This window comes from Trachurus japonicus, chromosome 1 (genome assembly GCF_045865225.1).
Source record: "Trachurus japonicus isolate A0001 chromosome 1, Traja_1.0".
Classification (NCBI taxonomy): Eukaryota; Metazoa; Chordata; class Actinopteri; order Carangiformes; family Carangidae; genus Trachurus; species Trachurus japonicus.
In genome coordinates this window covers 18,627,549-18,649,821 of record NC_140907.1, presented here as the reverse complement: position 1 = coordinate 18,649,821, position 22,273 = coordinate 18,627,549, and the positions used below count along the sequence as shown (strand labels likewise).

Genomic DNA, 22,273 nt, shown 5'->3' with positions numbered 1-22,273 from the left:
GAAGTTCCTCCATGTTTCCAGTTTGAAATGTTGATGTCAGGGGGAATTTCTGATGACAGAGCTGACTGGGAACTTGAAAATCTGATTTCCCAGTTCTAATGGCAAGCATCAGTCTGAAGTTACATGCAGAGACAGTGAGGCATGCAGCTTAAATCCACATAGGTACTTTGTTCTTCACTAGGTAGACAATAGAGCTTGGCAACCGATGTCACTGCGCAGTGCATTGTGGAGGCGGGGGGAGGGGGGCATATTGTGATGCCATGGAAACTGTTTACATTTCCTCATAGATATACAGAGCAACCTTTATGGAGTTTTCCAGTTAGCCAAATGCTAAAAATATCTCAAAGAAAGATGGATTATACAGAGACAAACTTTTACCGGAGGCCAAGAAATGCTATATTGAAAAAATCAGGTTGGAAATTTGGATCCTTATGAGATCCCGAAGGAGCAGTGGATCTGCGACCCTGATGCTTTACCTCCCCTCGCTTTTCCGGACATTTTCATGTATCTAGTGAGTGGTGTCAGTGTTTATGCCGCTGGACAATTTAAAAATGATGATAATATAATATATTTCCCTGAGAACTGAGGTTAATTAGAGTTTCCCTGCACTTGTCTATAACCGTCTACTATGGTATAAGTGTGGCATCACAATATGGTGACTCGCCCCCATCAGCCCCCACGGTGGTACATTGGTACATTTCCTGCCATAGTTTCAGGTCAGCATCCTCCCAGTTAGAGGAGCTGCCCATTGGCTAATATTGATGTCAGTGTTTTGACTTAGATTTCATATATTTTGAAGAGGTCTTGTATAATGTGGAGAGTTATTTTGCATTGTGTTATGGGAATTGTAAGACATTAATTAACTCGCTTCACAAATGTATTCACTACAGGCTGCTGTAAAAAAATTCTATATAAAACAAAGGTTTGCTTGAAAAAGTCAACTTTATTTCTAAAAAGGGAATTACATTTAAAGGGAAGTGAGAATGAATGAAGATATGAAACATAAAAATTAGACACTGTACTGTAAATATGCAGCATTGCAAAGTTCTCCATTTCCACAATACAGTCGAAAACTAATTTTGGACTTGAAGGCTGCTGAAGGGGTTTACAGATGATCTACGGGTCAACAGGTTCTTGTTAATCTATGACAACTACAAAGTAAGGCACATCAGTCCTCAGAAATGTTTCATTCTAAACAAATGACAATGTTGTAACAGTTCACTATTACAACAGTGGTGGTTACTCAACTATCATCCTAGCATTTTAATTTCACTTTAGTGAGAACATATGTAGCAGATTCATTCATCTGAATATAATCATTGAAGGTCACAGGTATCAGAACGAATGTTGCTGCTCATCTACTTCACACATGTGCTGGCATCTGCAAAAAAAAAATAGATATGTCATTATTCACAGGTCATTTTTGATATGTGCATTTATTTGCAATACATCTCTTATTCAATTGTATTGATAGATCTATAGATTTAGAATTGCCTGGTTCTGTATTTGAGCGGGCTGGTCCAGCTGGACTGGCTGCAGGGGATCCTGGGATGGGAGAGGGTTGGCATCAAATGATGGAATCTGAAAAAAAAGACAAAAAAATTAATTAATCAATAAAATATGATTATTAAATGTAAAATCAGATAATATCTTTCTGTTTTTCCTGATTTTCTCACATTCAGGGTTTGCTGGGGAATATGAGGAATAGAGGGAGGAGGAGGAGGAGGAGGAGGATATTCAGCCTGGAAGATCTATGAAACAAACACAGGTGATGAATAAAATGCTTTCACACAGAAATTGAGACAGTTTAAGTCATATCTGTGGATAGATAATATCTCATATTTTTTCACCTGAGGCATGTTTGAAACTGGTGAGATGCTTGTTATAATCTGAAACAAAGGTTAATACATTAGTAGTGTACCATGTAAAAACATACAGAAGTAATTTCACATTGTAAATGTGAAAAAGATGTTTACCTTTTGCTGAGAGAAGTCATAGGGGTAGTACTGCAAATGGAGCAAACACAAGACACAAGCAATATTAATGAAATATTTAAGTGAATTTATTGTACCAAACATGTCCCCGATGTCAACTGTTGGCCAAATAATACTAATAATACAACTTACAATTTCCACACTTTGTCTGCCAGGCGGCTGAGGAATGGAGTATTTGACAAAACCATGGGTCTGTAAGAAAAGCAGTAAAAAGTAGTGAACAGTTGTGTAATGTTTTACCACAGGAGGATATGGTTCAGAAATATGTGTTTGCTCACCATGCCACCAGCTACACCATAATTGTGGGGATAAAGCTTTGAAAAAACACAAACAGGTATGAGTGTACTGTGAGCATAATTCATAATCACGACAAGATAAATATTTCATTACAAAAAAAATGTAAGTGAAACTAAAACTTGGAATAAATAAAGCTGTGACATACTAATTCCACACTGTAAGCACCAGGCATTGCAGTTTGTGGGGGTGGAGCAGCTGCAAAGGGATTCGGCATCTGAGTGGATGTAAGATAGTCAACATGATGCACAGTCAGTTCATTCCACTCATTGAGAGATCTGTATCCACAGGACTGTGTTAGTCATTTTTCCACAGTCCACAAAACAGCAACCTGTTACCTGTGAAGATGGCAGCTGTTGTCTGGATCCCGTGTAATGAGGCAGGTAATGAAAGGGCGACTGAAAACAAAGACAAAACAGACACAGTTAGATAACAAAATTTAAACAATACTGATATCAAACAGAACTTTTCCTGAAGTGACAGAATATAGTTCCCACTGAGTGAGAGTAACCCAACCAAACTTACCGGTGCAGCTGAGGCCGTACTGGCCAGACAGAGGCAGAGGAGGGCCAGTTTCATTTTCACAGAGAGTCCAAGCCCTACAGACATGAATCATTACAAATCTTAAAAATCTAATCAATCTCAAACTTGAAACTAAGAGTGACCATGGCATCATTTTCAACTCACCTTTTTCAAATAGAGGAAAAGTAAGAAGAGACCAGCAGTGGAGAGGTGGCTCAATGTTGGAGGTGATGCCAGCTGTATCTTCCACTGAGTTACTTTGGCTTTTATAGGGCTCCAGCTCACCTGGCAGCCAATCACAGTCCACGGTTGTGATGCTACCCAATGAGTAGGTACAGTCCAAGTGTCTAGTCTTCAGCTTTACTAAATGACCAGTGGTCAAATCCACTTTCTGTGTAATAGCAGAGTCTGTTTGATGACACTGTCTAGAGCAGAGCCCACCTTCACTCTGCTCGCTCCTCATCCTGCCATAACAAAAGTGTCATTGCATCTATACTGCTGCACAAATGGTACCATGACAACATCCTGTTGATTGCTCATATAAAATTTAAATTAATGTTGTTTGGTTTATTGCTTAAGAATATACAGTGTGTTTCTATATTAACAGCAGAGGAGAACAACTTCACCTATAAGTCTAGCAACACAGAGGAGAAAATTAGATAAACCAACTGAGAGCAGTGAAAAAATCTTCATGTATTAGTCTTTAAATCTTATTGGATGTGTGCTTTCTTCATTGTAACTATTCAATATGGAGAATATAACTGTAATTGTAATGCGAGGTAATATGAAATTTCATTTTGATGACATACTACAACATCTACCACTACTTCTACTACTACTACTATATCTTATACTGTTACCCAGTAGTTAGAGCTCAGCTCTGTACAATAAACATCTCACAATGTATACAGAATAACCAGAACAAGCATCACTCAAATGGTGAAATTGAGAACAATAACAATCAATTGTCATTATTTCCTAGACAGAACACTGAGAAGAGTTGATTAAGAGCCTCCGTCAGAAGTTAGTAAAGTAAAGTGAACATAGCAGTGGAAAAGAGCTTTACACAATAATGGACTTTACTATTTGTTTTCAACAATATTAAAGTAACAAGAATTAATAAGTTCTGCAGACAGTGAATTTGTTGCATGTTGATTTTGTCTCTTGAACAGTGTATTAGTTTAGAGGGAGAGACATGGGATGAAAATAAAACACACTCATGTTGCATTGTACCTTTTTATTATTATTTTATTGTATGAGACAAAGCACATTTCCAGACTTTTTCTTCCACAGAAAAGCACAGCAACATAAAGCAGCAGAGCACTAGTGCCCCCTTAAAATGCACAGCACCATTGTCTTTTAAAAAGCGTGACACCACATTTCTCAGACTTTCCTTGAACACCAGTGTTGTTTGCTCATCTTATACTGGAGCTGCAGGTCTTGTAGCACTGGTCACCTAAAGTGGAGAGAGAAGTAAACACATCTGTTCCTGCCCTGACAAAACCTTCTTATTTTGAAAGACAGAAAAATAAATACATAAAATATATTTTTTTTAGAAGTTATTTTTGTTAGAACCTGAAAGTCAGAATTACGCAGTTATACACCTCACTGTGTGTATATTTACCTGCACACACCTTCACATCCTGCTGCCTCAGTTTATTTTAGTCATCGTCATCATCATCATCAGCAGTGCTGGGTTTGGCAGCCTGAAATGACAGAGGTTTCTGATGAGCCTATCAGGAGTGAGGACAGTCTGCCAATGACGGGGTGTTTCCCAACAGCTCAGCAAAAAAACCTGTTTCTCTGATGCAATAATTATTTTTTTTAGCTTGAACTCGTTGCTCTCTACTACACTTCAGTTCAACTTCAGTTTCTTGCCAGCTGGTGTCAGAGGCATATAATGTTCTTTCGTATCAAAGCCTATTCAGTGGTGGTTACTGAGTCATACTGGTTCAAGAGACTTGAATGGCTTAAAGTGCAAATAATTATAATCATAATCATTCTCACAGCAGCCTCAGCAACAATGATAGGCTCTATGGGGGCAGCAGGAGCAGCAGGAGCAGCAGGAACAGCAGGAGCAGCAGGAACAGCCGGGGCTGCAGCGGCGTCAGGGGCAGCAGCGGCAGCGGCAGGGGCAGCAGGAACACCAGCAGCAGCAGCGGCAGCAGCTGCAGCATCTGGACTGTCAAAACCGAAGGGGAAGTACTGCAACAAGATGAGAGAGAGAATCATTAAGTTATTAGGATATCACATGATTTCTGATGTCAGACAAATTGAAATCTACAGACTCTCACCAGATCCTGGGTGTCTATGCCATTTGGCATGAGGACCTCTTGTTTGATGAAGCCACGGACCTTTCAGTGAAAATACATGTGAACACACACACACACACACATGCACACACAAACTTTACTGCTTTTATTGCAATTTTGAATGAATCATGTGGCAACTATATGCACACTCAGTATTGATATGAATATCATGCTGATAATGTGACACTCACAGGTCCTCCCACAGGCTGTCTCTGGGCATCAACCGGGAGCAGCTGGGAAATGAAAACAGTCAAAATTATAACCACTTTTAAATCCTGGATGAGGACAACTGGATTTAAGTCACATAATAATAAAAGTGCTTCATTTCTTTTTCAGCCTGTTGCAGCCTGTGTGCAATTCCCAAACCCACATGCACCTTAAAGTTTTTTGTTTCCAAAAATCTGACTAATATACACATGTATACAGTATATGATTTGTGGACATCTGTGTTTACTTCTCAGCACCTGGTGCTTCTCAACACAACTTGACCAAATTTTAGCATGTAAAAGGCAACAAAGAAAAAAGCAAAAAACAGAATATAATGTAGTCCTTACAACATCCAGACTTTCAACAGCGGCTCCAGCGGGGATAGCCTGGGCTGCCTGTAAGGATCATTATGTTAACATTTACATGAGTGTAAGTAGCAAATTCCAAATAAAATAGCTGTCAAAAGTCTCAGCTGCAGACGTGACCATAAGCGGTGAACAGATAATAGCAGACCTGTGTACAGAGCTTATTCAGTGATGGTTGAAAATGTGTCTTTTATTGGGTTATGTCATGATTTACAGTGTTGAATGTAAGCTGTGCCTCACTGTACCTGAACTGGAGCATGATGAATGTCAAACTCCATGAACATCTGCTGCTGTAAAAGAGGATTCAGAGAAAATACTGCAGCCTCAGTGGACTTAAGGTAAGTCAAACAAAATATCCAGGAAAACCTTTACTCTTTAAAGTTTGTAGTCAGTCACCAACATGGTCAAGAAATCCTTGTAATGCTCAGAAGACATTTAGATTTCTTTTTTCTTTTTTTCCCCCCATTTTGTCCCAAAACTACACTGACCTTAAATTTACATAGATTTGTCAGTTTGTGGGATTCAATTGTGAAATGCACTGTATATGAGAAAGAATAAAAATATATATTATTTATGAAATATTTAGAAGTAGTGTTTTCCTTACTGGAGCACAGACAGCCATCCCAAGGATGCACGCAGCAAGGAGGATTTTCATTTTGGCTAGTGCTGTCAAAGAGAATTTGGGTTGTTATACTTAACATCATTGAGTTCAACAGCTTTCCTTTTAGAAATATTGTATGATATTAGTCGTCTACATTACCTGTCGTTTCTCGCAGCACACGAGTACTGAAGGATTGTTGAGGAGTGATGTGATTAGCGGAGGGAAATCTACTCCTATTTATTTGCTGAGAAAACAAAGGATGAGCGAACCATTGACGGATATTGATGACATGCCCAGTATCTTCATTTTTGTGTGATTGCAAATTGGCAGCTGTACTCCTGTGAGAAATCTCATAATTCATTTTTGGCTTGAATACACACATCAGTCATTTGAACCATAAATTATGTGTTTTACAGCCTCTTGCAACATCTTTAAGACAAAGAAAGGTCAGCATGGTTGTGCATGAATATTAATAAATCTCATCTCATCATAAACCCACAGTTTTGTAAGCTGGCTAATGTTTAGCTGACAGCTTGAAAATGCTTTACTCAACTACTCACTATACATTTGAGCCTGTGGGGACATTTAAGTGCCACACTTGGGCCAAACTCCATTAACTGAAAATGCCTCAGCATGATGATTAGTGAACCGCTGTGTCCACTCCCCTTACATTATGTTCTTACTGGGCAGAAACAACACTTGGTTGAGTATAATTTGTGGCACCTAGGTTGGGTGTAATTGTACTTTATGTTATTTCAGGTTCACTCACACAGTAGGTATAGGTGTGGGAAGAGGTGCAGTTTTATCAAGCTTAAAAAAGTTCAACTTAAAGATCATGCATTTACTTTCTTGCCTTGTAGACTGTTGCAGAGCTGGACGTGGTTTAAAAAAAGTAAACAAGAGAGAAACAGTTCAGGTGGAATAAATCTGTTAATTTTATTAGATAAGATTCATTCAGTAAGACAATATAGTTTCAACGCCTAGTAAACTAAACTAAAATATAAAAGTTGAGAAAATGAATAGCTTTTGTTTTTTATAGGTAAAGTTTTTTATCTTTTCTCTTTGTCTCAAAAGCTCAGACCAGGTTTCCCTGCGTGGGTTGAGGTTCAGGTTGAACAGACGACTGGACGGTGGCTGCCTCCTGCGCTGCTTGCTCCAAACCCACAGGGAGAGCGAGAGCGTCCTGTGGCTGCGGTCTGGTGCTGGCCCACCCCTCTGCCTGTGGCACTCCAGCTGACGGGGTCACCACAGTCGACACTGCCTCTGCTTGGTTTGTGAGCCCGGAGGCTTGGCTCACAGGTTGAACTCCAACTCCTCCTCCTCCTCCTCCTCCTCCTGTAGGCAGGTTTGTGAGCACAGAGGGCACGTACATACCCAGCTGTCCCACCCTAGCAGCCATCTGAAGCAGAGAAAGGAGGGAAGATGCAGCAGAGAGAGGACGGTTATATCATCAGGGGGATCACTGAGTTCACTGAGTGGATTGTTTGAACAAGCTGAGAGACAGATAAAAATCTTGGCTGTGTTACGATACCTGAAGCTCCTCTGAGCTGACACTGCCAAGTGGAGAGATCTATTAAAGAAAAGAAAATACAAACAATTAAATAAAACACAATTAGAAAGAAACCACAAAGGCTAGTGATTAAGTTCACATGAAAAAAAAAAAAAAATCTGTATTCACCATGGGCTGCTGGAGCATAGTATATAGGATTTGGGGATTCTGTGCAAGAAAATAACACTGATTATAATGCAGTTGTTTTTTTTAACTTTCCCTTGGGTTTTGCTATATTTCCATTAGAAAATGTTACACAGTATGATTTCTGCTGTCAGACTTTATGAAGGCAAACCAGACACCTGCTGTTGCTGAACTGGCTGAGGGACATCTCCCGAAGGAGCAGCTACAGAGAGCGTCTCTGCAGGTAAGACTGGGCTGTTGGGAGGGAGATTAGCAGTGGGTTGGGACAGAGGTGCTTCAAGAATCCTTGGGAATCCATAGGGGGAGAACTGGTGGAGAGAAACAGAGCTTTTACCTTTTAAATTGTGTCAAAATTTCTGCACTGAGAGAGCAGACAGAACTTCAATTTAAATCCTCTATACTCAAAACAAGAGATCAGGATTACAACATCACCTGTGGTGGAATGTCACGTGCAAAACATAACAGCATCTAGGTTTCCATCTGAGAGTTGTAAATCAACTGTCAGGAAAACTACAGAGTCTTTATTTCCACAACACTGTCTGTTACGAAATAGTTTCAGGTTGTTTCAGTTTTCATATACGTACATGTTGACAGCACAAGTAAGGAGGGGGGAAATGATCCTGCACTGTACTATAGAAATATGTTAAAGACCCCCCAGGTGACAGCTGTCAACTCGACTGTGGTTGGAAAATATTTGTGTTTCAACTGTCTGCACTGTATAGAACAAAGCTCTGTCTCACAAAACATAGACTGTGTGTTCCTTAATAATATATTACCAGCTGATTTCTGTATGGTGATGAAAACAGAGGGAAGTATCCATAAGGAGGGACCACCTAAAAACAGCAACACAACATAAAATCAGCCAGACATTAGGGGAAAAAAAGTGTTGCATTTTTCTCTCCATACAATGTTTTCTTTAGCTCAGGTCCTATACCAGAGGCTGCTGTGAGAGTGTCGGCTGGTGGGCAGGTTGAGATCCATGGACGCTCGGCTGTAGGGGTACAATCATCAGACTGTTCCCAAACGGAGGCCAGGTGTAGTGCTGCAGTGAAGGAAGTAGCTGGGGGCCACCCTGCTGAAGGACGCCAGCCTGTGGTTGAACCACTTGTGGGGAAAGTGGCACTTGAGTCTGAGGCTCAGGGTTTTGGTTTGTGGCTTCACCAGGTTGGGCTCTTTGCGTCACCTGAAAACAACAAAGTAATATCAACAAGTAACAAATGTTGCTATGAAAAATACATAAAGTCATAACTGTGAGTGTACTTACTGGTGCTGCAGACACTATTATGGTGAAACATGACAACAGGGCCACAGTAATCATTTCCAGAAACTAAACAAAATCAATATTGTTTTGAATTTGTCCCAATAGAGTCTATGGAAGCTGTCTAAGAGTATCTGCTTAGAGCAAAATTCAATGAAAATGTGTGGAGGGGAGCATTGACTTATGTGCAACTCACAGACTCAAACGACCAATCACATGACAGAAAAAAAGACTTATTTAACCCAATCTTTCCGTGTGAATGAAGCAGTGAGGTAGAAACCAAAGAAAATCCACTGGAAGCTCCAAACTGCTTGTTTTCCTTGAGTTTGCGATGCTGTAATGTCTCAACAGAAATGGATAAGCAAACACACAAGGACTGAGGACTTGTGGGTTTCCTGTTCGTCTCATCACCTTCGGGTGCGGCTGATGTGTCAAGAGACACAGTCTTGTAATTATGGTCAAACCAAATGTGTGTAATGTGCAACTGAAATGAGAGGAGAAAAAAAGATGAATAAGGAAATGGGAGAAAAGAGTGTTTTGGTCACATACTGTAATGTCGTCCTCAGGTATCAAATTCACAACTTCAAATAATACAAAAGATCATTTAGTTCAGTAATATGTTATTTTAGATCAGCCAATTAAATGACAGCTAGGGTCCTTGACTGAAGCACATCTGTAAAAATTAAAACATTTTTTCTCTTACTTGATTTCACTTCCTCAAAATCAGGTGTGCATAAGAAAAGCACTTAAAATAACTATTGTTAATGCTACTAAAACCTGTAAAAAGTTAGACTTTCAGTTAATATAAATTCCGGTTAAAGCATGAACCTTAATAATAAAACACACATGCTGCAGAACGTAAAGGATAACATAAAGGATAATTTCACAAACACATCACAAATGCTCAGCTACGCATGTGTCTTTATGCTGTGTGTTATATAAATATCTGTTTTTCTTTTATAAAGAAGCATTTTGTTGAGCTAATTTATTTCCTCATTCTGGGAAAGATGTACTGGTGTGGGCGGAGTTGTGTTTTGTTTAGAGATCGCAACACATTCACACAGTGTGTGCTCAAGATGTTACATGGCATGAAATATTTCACAATGTTCCTCCCTGCTTTTTTATTGCAGTTAATGAACATTTAACCTGATGTGAGTGATGAAACAACATTGGTTCAAAAGACATATCAGCTCACATGTATATAATGTCCATACGCAGGTGCATCCACTCATTGTATTCTATAATAATTCTGCCATAATGTTTTTGTAGGAAAGCACGACATTAATGACTGATGTAATGGCTGAACACCAAGATCCATTATGCATTTACATTTTATGACAAAAATATCACCTCCACAAGCAAATAAAATTTAAGTTTATTTTTCAAAACCCTCACACTCTTGAAATCAACCACACAAATTAAAAAACATTATTCAGTGCAGGATTCATAAACCATCCACGTCTCTGTTGTCTGACATTATTCAACAAAGTTAAAAACAAACTTGATTACAGTAGCTGTGCAAAACCCTGTTAGGGCACAAATATAACATATTAAAGAAGTGTGATTTAAAAGTGTTGATATATTACTGAACATCTGAACACATGCATCATATTTTTGTCAAAAACTCTGGAAATTAACGAGTAGACAGAGCAGTGTATAGGAAAAAGGCTGAGTCATGATTAAAAAAAAAGAATAGTGCAGCAGCAGACTTCACTGATGAAGCAGAGAGTTGGGTATTTACAGGATCAGCACTCATCCCTTTCTTAAGCCGTGTTGATCCTGGCAGGGTGATGAGTGCACACAGTGAGTGGATATTACAGCGGTGTGTCATCAGCATCTTCACACAGCTGTCGCCAACACCAACGTCCTGTAAAACTCATAATTGCACCCCGACCTACTGTAATACCTGTCTCTACTACTATATCTTACAAATCCTAATTTAACTTTATTTTATTTTATTTTTTATTTTTTTTACATTTTTGTATTGATTGCATGACATGAGATGACTGATTGAAATGGTTGAAATTATATGAAACGTGACAGTCATAAAAGAGATAACTGAGATTGTGATGCTCAACCAACAGTGAAATGTGGAAGCAATTGCAGGTATGTATATATATATTTTTAAAAGTCTGTGAAATATGTTTCAAACATGGCATCAAAGGAAGCACAAATTACCTTTTCATACAGTATATAAATGCAAAAAACAAAAACATTTCTTTATCAGTGAGTAACCTTTCTGTTGATTGAAAATGAAAGTAAAATCAGCTATTCACTCTCTCAGATCAGCACAGTTCACCCACTGTCTCCTCTTGCCTCAGTTGTAGTAATGACTGTGGTCTGGGGGCTTGTAACTGTAGTTGTGGGTGGATTTGGTGTCGAGGGAGGTGGAGGTGGGACAGTAGCAGGTGGTGGCCGTGGACACAGAGCAGAAAACAGGAGGGTAAACCAGGGGGGAAGTGGTTTGGGCCAGCGATGCCGCCCCTACAGCAATAAACACAATAAAATATTAAAACTTATATTAACATATATGTTTTGTTACATGCTCACTACCAATAGGATCAATTTAATTCTTACCTCATCACTGTCAGACTCACTGCTAGAGTGATGACAATTCTGCAAAAATAAATAAATAAATAGATAAATAAATAAATCTAATCAAATAGAATACATTTCTTTTTTCTTTTTTTTTTGAATTAGCTGAAAATCAGTTATAAGTCACAGGAATTACAACATGAAAAGCACAGGTTTTTTGTACTTACTGCCAGAGGGGAATGGATCAAGTAGAAAATCAATAAAGGAAAAAATTTCATCTTGCACTTCAAGGAGCAATTCAAATCCCTTGAAAGTTGTCGCTGCCTGCGTGCAACTGCAGAGTGTGAGTGTACACGGCTTATTGAACAGAATTAAATAGCAGGCGTCTGTTCTCTACTTTCCCGCTGGTACCTTTATGAAACTCCATTAGCTTTTTAAACAGCCCACGCTGGTCTCACACTTTAAAGGTGCGTTACTTAATCTCAGACGTGGTCGGTCTCCTGGCAGCCTCCGGACACAAAACCTAAATAGGCGTGAACATAATTCAGTTACACAACCAGTGCTGTGTTTTTGTAACATTAAGGTTCACAGCCTGTTTATAATCCTGATAGACATGAAGTATTAAGTAGAGTAACCCCAGTTTGTACCCGAACACACACACACAAACAGACACACACACATGCACACAGATGATTATTTGAATTCTGAATAATCTGCAGAAAATCAACATGTTATAACACAGTACAATTATAAAGATTTCCAAATATTTGTTAAATTCAGGGACGACTGATGTACGGTTGCTCAAGCACATCTTACTTGCAAAACTGTAATATCTGTTGCCTGGAGCTATGTTTCCTCCTGCAAAATAATACTTGCCCAATCTTTTCAAAAGACTGTAATCTTCTTGTTTACCCATGGTGGACCTCGTGTATGTCCTCTACAGCAGTCATTGCATCTAATGACCTGTTGTGTCATCTAGACACAGAGATGTGACTGTAGAGATTTAAAAAGCTTTTATTTCCCAATGGTGGGCAGAGGTGTGGAGACCGATACCGGCTTTGAGCACACAGAAGTGATTGTTGAGATTATTACAGCATAGTACAATGCCATCAACATTATTAAAGTATTAAGTATTTGTTAAGGTGAAATATTTCATGCTTTAGTCAGTCCTTTCTCCTAGACATTATTATTGCCTAACGTAGTATGTGCATTGTTTTTACATGCACGACTAATTAAACACCATACAAACTGTTGTGACCTGAAGGACTGAAACATAGAAACATGCAGTTCATGTTTAACTCATGTCCTACCTTAACACAACATGCATACTTATTTAGACATATAAAAACAACACCGTTTCTGAAAGAAATTAAAATGTAAATGTTACTTCCCTAAGAGCATTATCATTTTCCACAGTTGTATATGTTATTTGAGGAAAAATAAAGTAGAAATACAATAATTCAGTAAGCTTTCTTATTTCAAATCAATTGTATGGGGCTGAAGTGAAATGAAAGCTGTTTTGACATTTACTTATAAGTCATGCCCTGATGTTCTGTGGACAAAATTAAAATTTGTAAATGAATAAGCATTATATAAACAATTTGACCTCAGGATATACTTGATTGGTTGTGTATTGTTTGAGGGTTATTTTTTTCCTTTCATTGACAGGATAGTGGAGAGAGACAGGGAAATGGGAAGAGAAGCTGGGGGAATGTCAGCCTCTCAGATCAGCACAGTCGGGAATCGATCTGGCGATCACTGTATCGAGCATTGCGAACACAGGATATGCTCTTAAGTCTTAACCACTCGAGCACCCCTCATTTTTCAGTTTTTAATCAGACACTGATATCTGTTTCTCATCTGTTTTAGCACATTGAGATCACTATATTATTTTCATATTCAAAAGAAAAATTATGTATACAGCTCTGCCAGGGGAGGAGATAAACCCTTAAGCATGTAGTGTTATCTTTTATATTTAATTGCATTTATTGTATTCATTGCATTCAATGTCATTCATCATCCTTGTTGTTGACTGGAATATGTGTAACTGTGTGTCTGTCTGTTCTTGTCTTGTTACAGAACTAATTGCCCTTTACAGACATAAATGAAGTTGAAGTATTGTGCAAAAGTTTTAGGCAGTTTTAGGCAGGTGTAAAACAAAAAATGCTGTAAACTATAAGAATGCTCTCAAAAATGGAAGTGTTAATAATTTAGTTTCATCAATTAACAAAATGCAGTGAATAAACGGAAGAGAAATCAATATTTGCTGTGACCACTATTTTTTATATATTTTTAAAGCATTCCTACTTCACAGCATTTTTTCCACTGCTGCCTAAAACTGCATAATTTCTGGCTAAAGCTCTTCATGCTGTTGCTCAATGTTCAAGCACAGAAAACACCCACCTGTATTAGTAACAAGGATTAAACTGATTGGAGATTAAAGACAAGGTGGAAGTGAGTCAATATTTCGTGGTCTAACCCTCCAAACAGTATCTTGTGTAACTGTACACTTTTATTGTATAACTCAGGTCCACAGGTTTAAAGACTAAAGAAAAACAAACTGAACACAAAAGCTCCACGATCAATTTCAACACATTCACCCGCAAGAAAGACATAGCAGTCTTAGAAGTCCTAGCAAGTTTTTGATGATTTCCAAGGTGATGGTCATGACTTGTTCCTTCACAGTTGATGTGCGATGTAGGTCAGGGGGAGGTGGTTTGTTTGTTCCTGGCCACTCACTATTTCACACCGATGGATTTGTTGGTGTTAAAACAAATTTGGGGATTTTAAACCACAGGAAGACACAATCCTGACTGCAGCAGTTCGAGTCCAACCCAGTTTTTTATTTCTTGCAGTGCATTTGGTGTGATGTTGATTAAGATGTTTTCTAAATATGCATACTATTTGTGTTTTGTATGTGAGCAATATGTAGATCCAGGAAGCCTGAAGCTACAAAGCTCTTGGTTATAATATTATCGGAAATCTATCTGTTTAATAATATTCACGAGAAAAAGCAAAAAGCAAAACCTAACCTCAGGTCCCTCTTTTCAGACACATATCATGTGGATTTCGAACTACCATAGCTCCATTGTTTGCACCTATAAGTTGAGAGTCAGTTGTGAACACATCATGAATAACAATATAGCAAAACACACCATTATTAATTATAATTATGTTTATGAAACTGGATATTTAAGAAAAAACATATTCAGCCCAGATTTCTTCTATTGTCGATTTTTATTCAGCAGATAAAACAGAGAGTAGCCTAAGTGATATTGATCCACATGTTTCCTTCAACTGGAAAGATTAAAGGAACAATTTTTCATTTATTGTTTCATCTCTGGTTGAATTGCTGCTTTAACCTGCAGCAGCTGGTGCAGCGGTGACAGGTTGACGTAGCTGGATGAGAGCTTGAATCAGCTGCAGCAACTGTTGTGTAGATAAGTTAGACGTGGTTGTGGAAGCCTTCAAGAAAATCAGAAACATTCAGAGTCAGTTAAAGATTTGACAGTGACAGACAGTCTGAGCTGAATGTTTGATTTCTGGAGAGACAACTCTCACCTCATTGGAGCCAGAGCCAGAGTTTGAGCGAGCAACTCGTTCATGAGCCATGTCCTCCTGAGGAAAATCCAAAGGTTGAAACAACACTATACTGTATTACAGTATATTACAACTTGATTCAGAGTATCTTTTTCCGACAACCTGCTCTATTGCCTGAGACACAATTATAGTACCATTATATTATTTCATTAACTGATATTGAATATATGGATGTTCAACTCACAGGATTGGCCAGAATGAGGCTCAGGAGGCATCCAAGCACAAGAGCTACCTTCAGCATGGTGATCACACCTGTTGAAAACAATAAGAACAAGAAGATTTAGGGACATTTTGTCCAAATGATCAATTAAAACACTATGATCACTATCAGAAAACAGAAATTAAGTTATCATTATAAGTTTATAATAATATAATTACAGTCAAGTTCTCAGCTGTAGCAGACTGTCTTGCAGATGGGTGAAGAGGTTATTGTAATGTTGTTCTGGATGCAGCTTCTCTTATATACACCTTCAGGAGCTGATGATGTGATGTGATCATGTAGATAAAAAGCACATTGTCATTGAGAATTTGCAATCAATGGGAAATCATCCACCTTGATACATTGGTGACCAGATGCCAAGCTGAAATAGTAAGCCTACTCAGGCTTATGATTACAAATCGAGTAACTTAGTGGTGTAGGCTGGTAACAGGCAACACCCAGTGAAGCATGCACCTCTGTCTGCTTCCTCAATTTAGGAAACTGGTGGCAATTCTGGTTGAAGTCACTCAGTAGAGTACATGCAGAAAATGAATGCAATGATCAGAAGATATTTTCAACATATGTTTAAAAAAAACAAATTTCATTATCACTTACTGCTACTCAGATACATTTACAAAGTAAGCCACTGCTTGATAGAAAAAAAACCTTTAACGTCAAAAGTAATGTCAATATAGAATAAAGTATAAAAAGTAAAATAAATTGGTTGTGGTGTTGTATAGGGAGGTTTATCTTAAAAGTATGTCATCCACTGTTGGTGCGAGACATTGAGTTAAAGCAGATATCAGTGGCACGGCCGTTTCGGCTAATGCTGTGTTCAAGGCAGGCTTTTGAAACCGTAAGTTACAGCTTCAAGTCACAACTACGACTTGGTAGCGTTCCAGGTAACCCGTAGCTCGTGTTTTTACCGTCCTGTTGTCTGTGAAAGTTCCCTATAACGGCCACTCGTAACTTCCGACCCGTGAACTCGTACCAGATCGAACTGGTATGACTTCACAGGAAGGAAAAACACAAAGTACGAGTTTCCTTGAACGCACCATGAGTTAGCAGCCCCCGCCCTTGTCAGGCATCAATTGGTCCTCGTGCTACGTCACCACATTCACGCGCATCCCTTGGCTGCACACACAGCCCTTCATGCCGTTCTCTCCCCTCATTGGATAACACTTGTATCCCACAAGGAAAATTTTCTCCTCGGGTTACAGCAGAGCAGAGTGACGGAGAGACTCGTGTTTAGGCTGAAATACTTCATGTAAGTGATTGCTGACGGAAAATAGGACTATTTAGGACTTATATTAACAAAAACATTCCACTGATATCTGCTTTAATGTTATTGCTGTTGAGAGATGGTGAAGTGGTGCCCACTGAACTGGAACAACTTTGAGTTCCTCGTGCATGCTTAGAAAGCAATAATTGCATGATTTAATCAAGGACATAGGTTTGGTCTCACAAAACGAAGAGTCAGGACTTTATAATGCTCTCTGTTAGCCAAGAAATCTAGACGCACCCTAGTGGCAGCAAATATATTTGCTCCGTAGGTGGGTCTAGAAATGAGCCATAGGAACTTTTTGAGTCTCGAACCCCATTTGTGTTCACCAATCACAGCGCTCTATCTGTTTAGAGAGTCGTTGGGCGGGCTTAACGCGATGACAACATACATTTTAATTGGCTTGTCAGGCTAACGTCATCCTGCTCTTTGCTCTGATTAGTCGTAGCGCTACCCTATTGCGTGCAGAGGCAGTTTGAAAGGCAGCCTTCATCCCACCCCCTGGATTGAGCCGAGGTCTACCGGTCGTTGCCAGACTACACATTTTAATGATATAGTCTGGCTTGTCAGGCTAACTCTCTGCCACATGTTTACAGTATTAGAAATATTTGTATACGTCTGAATTAAACTGTCATTTTAGGGCATCAGTGATAAAATACAACTGTCAAACATCAGCTTCACACTCACTGATGGCACTATTTTTACTTTGCTTGCATCTTTGTTAGCATCACTTCAAACTCAATGTTGTGAAACATTTGCATTGATAACTTACAGTGGGTTAAATTATTTTCATTAAAGACATGGCTGTGTATTACTAATAGAGTGAAATGTGATACATTGATAAAACCCAGCAGCAGTAATTAATCTTGGCAAATTCAACTTTGAATTGCACATTTAGCTGTAAAGTTCAGTATTTGTCAGTGGGACATTTTGTAGAGACTATTTGTGATATTGGTGTTCAGGGCTGGCTATCTAGTCATTATCTGAGCCATGTCATTAATTCATCATCTTTAACCATTGGCCATCAATATAAATTTCATAACAATCCTAAAAATGCTAATTTTTATTTACATGTGATGAAGTCCCAGTGATCAGCTGGTCATGATTTCATGTCTCGATGTGTTTGCCCTTGGGAGCTGTTGGGTTTTCCTCTATTATAAAGTGAGGTGTTGACTTTACCCTGTTAGTTGACAATGAGTTGACAATAGACAGACGAAATTGAACAGAAAGTATAAACTGCACTTATTTAAAAAAAGACTTATATGCATAGGATCATGTTGGTGTATGGCAATGACCATGTGTGTATAGCAAAACACATAGTAGGCTACTGTTTCGTGAACTATTAATGATCTGTATGCGGCTAATTCACTTAACTTAAAGGCCTCATGCTGTGCACTTTTCTCTGGGTTTATTTACCTGCTGATATCCCTAACAAGATGTATAATTGGTTTTGAGTACCCGTGATCTATCGTTTATACTGCCCCTTTCTGTTGCCTCTTTCTGGAGCTCTAGCAGGCACAAGTCATTTGGCCAATCAGAAGAGAGAATGAGAACCTCTCCTCTGATTGGCTGACTGTTTTTGAGTGACGTGTGGTCGGGCCAATCACAGGCAAGTAACTGAAACCTAAGCTACAGTCATAAAAAAAAAAAAAAAACTGGTCGTGGTGGGTGGAGTTACCTTGTGTGTGACATCACACAAAGGAGGAAGTGCTATCCGCTCGTCTTAAAGAGACAGTTTCTACAAATGGGCGGTGTGCGTTTCTCCGTTTATGACCAGTTTGATGCATGGGGCAGTATATACGTGGCCCAGAGACCTCCCCACGCACGAAAAAATAACCAAAATCACATTTTTCATGCCATGGGGCCTTTAAAGTGGTTTCATTCATGTTTATGAAACTGTATTTCAAGAAATATTAATTCACAACATAAGTCCATGTTGGTTCAATTGATTTTTATTCAGCAGATGATACACATAGTAAAGTGATGTTCACCCACATGTTTCCTTGAACAGGAAAGGTCATTGTGGGAACAGACAAAAATTGCATTGATTTCAATTTCTCATTTACTGCTTCATCTCTGGTTGAATTGCTGCTTTAACCTGCAGCAGCTGGTGCAGCGGTGACAGGTTGCTGTAAAAGGGCAAGGAGCAGCTGCAGCAACTGTTGAGTAGATAAGGTAGACGTTGTGGCCGTGGAACCCTTAAAGAAAAACAGAAACATTTAGTCAATTAAAGAGCAGAAGATTTGACAGTGACAGACAGTCTGAGATGAATGTTTGATTTCTGGAGAGACGACTCTCACCTCATTGGAGCCAGAGCCAGAGTTTGAGCGAGCAACTCGTTCATGAGCCATGTCCTCCTGAGGAAAATCCAAAGGTTGAAACAACACTACTGCATATTATATTACAGCTGATTGATTCAGATTATATTTTTACGACAACCTTCTCTACCTCCTGGACCACAGACCCTACAATACTGTAGCAATTATCATCTGTTATAACATATCATTAACTGAGATTAAATATAGGGATGTTGAACTCACAGGACTGGCCAGAATGAGGCTCAGGAGGCATCCAAGCACAAGAGCTACCTTCAGCATGGTGATCACACCTGTTGAAAACAATAAAAAATTTAATTTTAAAGACATTCTGTCCAAAGTATTGATAGAAAAAACACTATGATCACAAATTATTTACAAAATGTTACAATTAAAAAGATTTCTAATGATATAATTACAGTCAAGGCTTATCAGCTGTAGCAGACTTGCAGATGGGTGAAGAGGTTATTGTAATGTTGTTCTGGATGCAGCTTCTCTTATATACACCTTCAGGAGCTGATGATGTGTCATGTAGATAAAAAAGCACATTGTCATTGAGAATTTGCAATCATTGGGAAATACCTTGATACATTGGTGACCAGATGCCAAGCTGAAATAGTAAGCCTACTCAGGCTTATGATTACAAATCGAGTAACTTAGTGGTGTAGGCTGGTAACAGGCAACACCCAGTGAAGCATGCACCTCTGTCTGCTTCCTCAATTTAGGAAACTGGTGGCAATTCTGGTTGAAGTCACTCAGTAGAGTAACATGAACAGAAGATATTTTCAACATACGTTTTAAAAAAACTTATTTCATTATCACTTACTGCTACCCAGATACATTTAAAAAGTAAGCCACTGCTTGAAAAAAAAAATCTTTTAAAGTCAAAAGTAATGTCAATATACTATAAAAAGTAAAATAAATTGGTTGTGGTGTTGTATAGGGAGGTTTATCTTAAAAGTGTGTCATTCAGTAGGTGCGAGACATAAATTAAATAAATTAATGTTATTGCTGTTGAGAGATGGTGAAGTGGTGCCCACTGAACAGGAACAACTTTAAGTATCTTGTGCACGCTTAGAAAGCAATAATTGCATGATTTAATCAAGGACATAGGTTTGGTCTCACAAAACGAAGAATCAGGACTTTATAATGCTCTCTGCCACATGTTTATTAGAAATATTTGTATACATCTGAATGAAACTATCATTTTAGGGCATCAGTGATACAATACAACTGTCAAACATCAGCTTCATACTCACTGATGGCACTTTTTTACTTTGCTTGCATCTTCGTTAGCATTGCTTCAAACTCAATGTTGTTTGCATTGATAATTTATGGTGGGTTAGGTTATTTTCATTAAAGACATGGCTGTGTATTACTAATAGAGTGAAATGTGATGCATTGATAAGACAGAAGCAGTAAATAATCTTGGCAAATTCAACTTTGGCTGTAAAGTTCAGTATTTGTCAGTGGGATATTTTGTAGAATATTTGTGATATTGGTGTTCAGGGCAGGCTATCTAGTCATTATCTGAGCCATGTAATTACTATGTACCATTGTATGTTATTATTATTATTTATTTTATGTAAAGCACCATGGTCAAGGTTGTTTATAAGGAGCTCTATAAATAAACGTGACCTTGACCTTGACCTTGAATTTATCTTCTTTCACCATCAGCTATCTGTATAAATGACATTAAATTCATAATAATACTAAAAATGCAAATTTTCTTGGTGGGAGCTGTTGGGGTTTCCTCTATTATAAAGTGAGGTCTTGACTTTACCCTATTAGTTGACAATAGACAGACAACATTGAACAGAAAGTATAAACTGCACTTATTTTAAATAAAACTTATATGCATAGGATCATGTTGGTGTATGGCAATGACCATGTGTGTATAGCAAAACACATAGTAGGCTACTGTTTCGTGAACAAGATATTAATGATCTGTATGCCGCTAATTCAATTAACTTAAAATGGTTTCATTCATGTGAAACTGTATTTCAAGAAATATGAATTCACAACATATGAAGTCCATGTTGGTTCAATTGATTTTTATTCAGCAGATGATACAAAATAGTAAAGTGATGTTCACCCACATGTTTCCTTGAACAGGAAAGATCATTGTGGGAACAGACAAAAATTGCATTGATGTCAATTATTCATTTACTGGTTCATCTCTGGTTGAATTGCTGCTTTAACCTGCAGCAGCTGGTGCAGCGGTGACAGGTTGACGTAGCTGGAGGAGAGCTAGAATCAGCTGCAAGAGCTGTTGTGTAGATAAGTTAGACGTTGTCGTGGTCGTGGAAGCCTTCAAGAAAATCAGAAACATTCAGAGTCAGTTAAAGAGCAGAAGATTTGACAGTGACAGACAGTCTGAGATGAATATTTGATTTCTGGAGAGACGACTCTCACCTCATTGGAGCCAGAGCCAGAGTTTGAGCGTGCAACTCGTTCATGAGCCATGTCCACCTGAGGAAAATCCAAAGGTTGAAACAACACTATATTATATTACAACTTGATTCAGAGTATCTTTTTCCGACAACCTTCTCTATTTCCTGAGACACATTTATAGTCACACTGTTATATTATTTCATTAACTGATATTGAACATAGGGATGTTCAACTCACAGGATTGGCCAGAATGAGGCTCAGGAGGCATCCAAGCACAAGAGCTACCTTCAGCATGGTGATCACACCTGTTGAAAACAATAAGAACAAGAAGATTTAGGGACAATTTGTCCAAATTATCAATTAAAACACTAAGATCACTATTCTTCACTATCAGAAAACATAAATTAAGTTACCACAAGTTTATAATAATATAATTACAGTCAAGGCTTATCAGCTGTAGCGGACTGTCCTGCAGATGGGTGAAGAGGTTATTGTAATGTTGTTCTGGATGCAGCTTCTTTTATATACAGCACCAGGAGCTGATGATGTGTCATGTAGATAAAAAGCACATTGTCATTGAGAATTTGCAATCATTGGGAAATCATCCACCTTGATACATTGGTGACCAGATGCCAAGCTGAAGCCTACTCAGGCTTATGATTACAAATCGAGTAACTTAGTGGCGTAGGCTGGTAACAGGCA

The 22,273-nt window shown here is 38.5% G+C and overlaps 2 protein-coding genes and 2 long non-coding RNA genes across 5 annotated transcripts; all 4 read right to left on the bottom strand.

Annotated features, from left to right (window-relative positions):
* Window positions 1-1,468: 1,468 nt before the first annotated feature.
* scpp5 (secretory calcium-binding phosphoprotein 5) lies at window positions 1,469-3,041 on the bottom strand. Its single transcript, XM_085791980.1, has 10 exons — window positions 2,976-3,041; window positions 2,814-2,887; window positions 2,627-2,686; window positions 2,437-2,505; window positions 2,273-2,308; window positions 2,127-2,186; window positions 1,977-2,006; window positions 1,851-1,889; window positions 1,677-1,751; window positions 1,469-1,581 (listed from the first exon to the last, which is right to left on the bottom strand). The coding sequence occupies exons 2-10, from the start codon at window positions 2,865-2,867 to the stop codon at window positions 1,477-1,479; spliced, it is 528 nt and encodes a 175-aa protein (XP_085648106.1). The 5' UTR covers window positions 2,868-2,887; window positions 2,976-3,041; the 3' UTR covers window positions 1,469-1,476.
* Window positions 3,042-4,044: 1,003 nt separating this feature from the next.
* Window positions 4,045-4,922, bottom strand: LOC146991766 (uncharacterized). The gene is made up of 3 exons (XR_015037138.1): window positions 4,818-4,922; window positions 4,435-4,516; window positions 4,045-4,266 (listed from the first exon to the last, which is right to left on the bottom strand). It is a non-coding gene; the product is annotated as an uncharacterized LOC146991766 (long non-coding RNA).
* A 2,424-nt stretch (window positions 4,923-7,346) lies between these two features.
* On the bottom strand, window positions 7,347-9,392 carry LOC146991765 (uncharacterized). Of its 2 annotated transcripts, XM_085791954.1 has the most exons (7): window positions 9,253-9,392; window positions 8,923-9,171; window positions 8,765-8,821; window positions 8,147-8,296; window positions 7,974-8,012; window positions 7,827-7,865; window positions 7,347-7,694 (listed from the first exon to the last, which is right to left on the bottom strand). In XM_085791954.1, exons 1-7 carry the CDS (start codon window positions 9,304-9,306, stop codon window positions 7,371-7,373), a joined length of 912 nt encoding a protein of 303 aa, XP_085648080.1. In that variant the 5' UTR covers window positions 9,307-9,392; the 3' UTR covers window positions 7,347-7,370. The 2 variants fall into 2 exon arrangements, with proteins under 2 accessions (XP_085648080.1, XP_085648088.1); XM_085791962.1 differs by having other exon boundaries at window positions 8,923-9,306.
* A 2,122-nt stretch (window positions 9,393-11,514) lies between these two features.
* LOC146991764 (uncharacterized) lies at window positions 11,515-12,240 on the bottom strand. The gene is made up of 3 exons (XR_015037126.1): window positions 12,009-12,240; window positions 11,824-11,862; window positions 11,515-11,730 (listed from the first exon to the last, which is right to left on the bottom strand). It is a non-coding gene; the product is annotated as an uncharacterized LOC146991764 (long non-coding RNA).
* Between the last annotated feature and the right edge of the window lie 10,033 nt (window positions 12,241-22,273).

What these genes read in the sequence shown, in the direction of transcription:
- scpp5 (XM_085791980.1), bottom strand. Translation starts at nt 2,867, where the DNA reads ATGAAACTGGCCCTCCTCTGCCTCTGTCTGGCCAGTACGGCCTCAGCT. An exon ending in GCAGACAAAGTGTGGAAATT is followed by an intron (nt 2,007 to 2,126) that starts GTAAGTTGTATT and finishes CTCCATTTGCAG; the next exon opens with TACTACCCCTATGACTTCTC. An exon ending in TTCCCCAGCAAACCCTGAAT is followed by an intron (nt 1,582 to 1,676) that starts GTGAGAAAATCA and finishes CTTTTTTTTCAG; the next exon opens with ATTCCATCATTTGATGCCAA.
- LOC146991765 (XM_085791962.1), bottom strand. Translation starts at nt 9,306, where the DNA reads ATGATTACTGTGGCCCTGTTGTCATGTTTCACCATAATAGTGTCTGCA. An exon ending in CACTCTCACAGCAGCCTCTG is followed by an intron (nt 8,822 to 8,922) that starts GTATAGGACCTG and finishes TGCTGTTTTTAG; the next exon opens with GTGGTCCCTCCTTATGGATA. An exon ending in CTATGCTCCAGCAGCCCATG is followed by an intron (nt 7,866 to 7,973) that starts GTGAATACAGAT and finishes TTTCTTTAATAG; the next exon opens with ATCTCTCCACTTGGCAGTGT.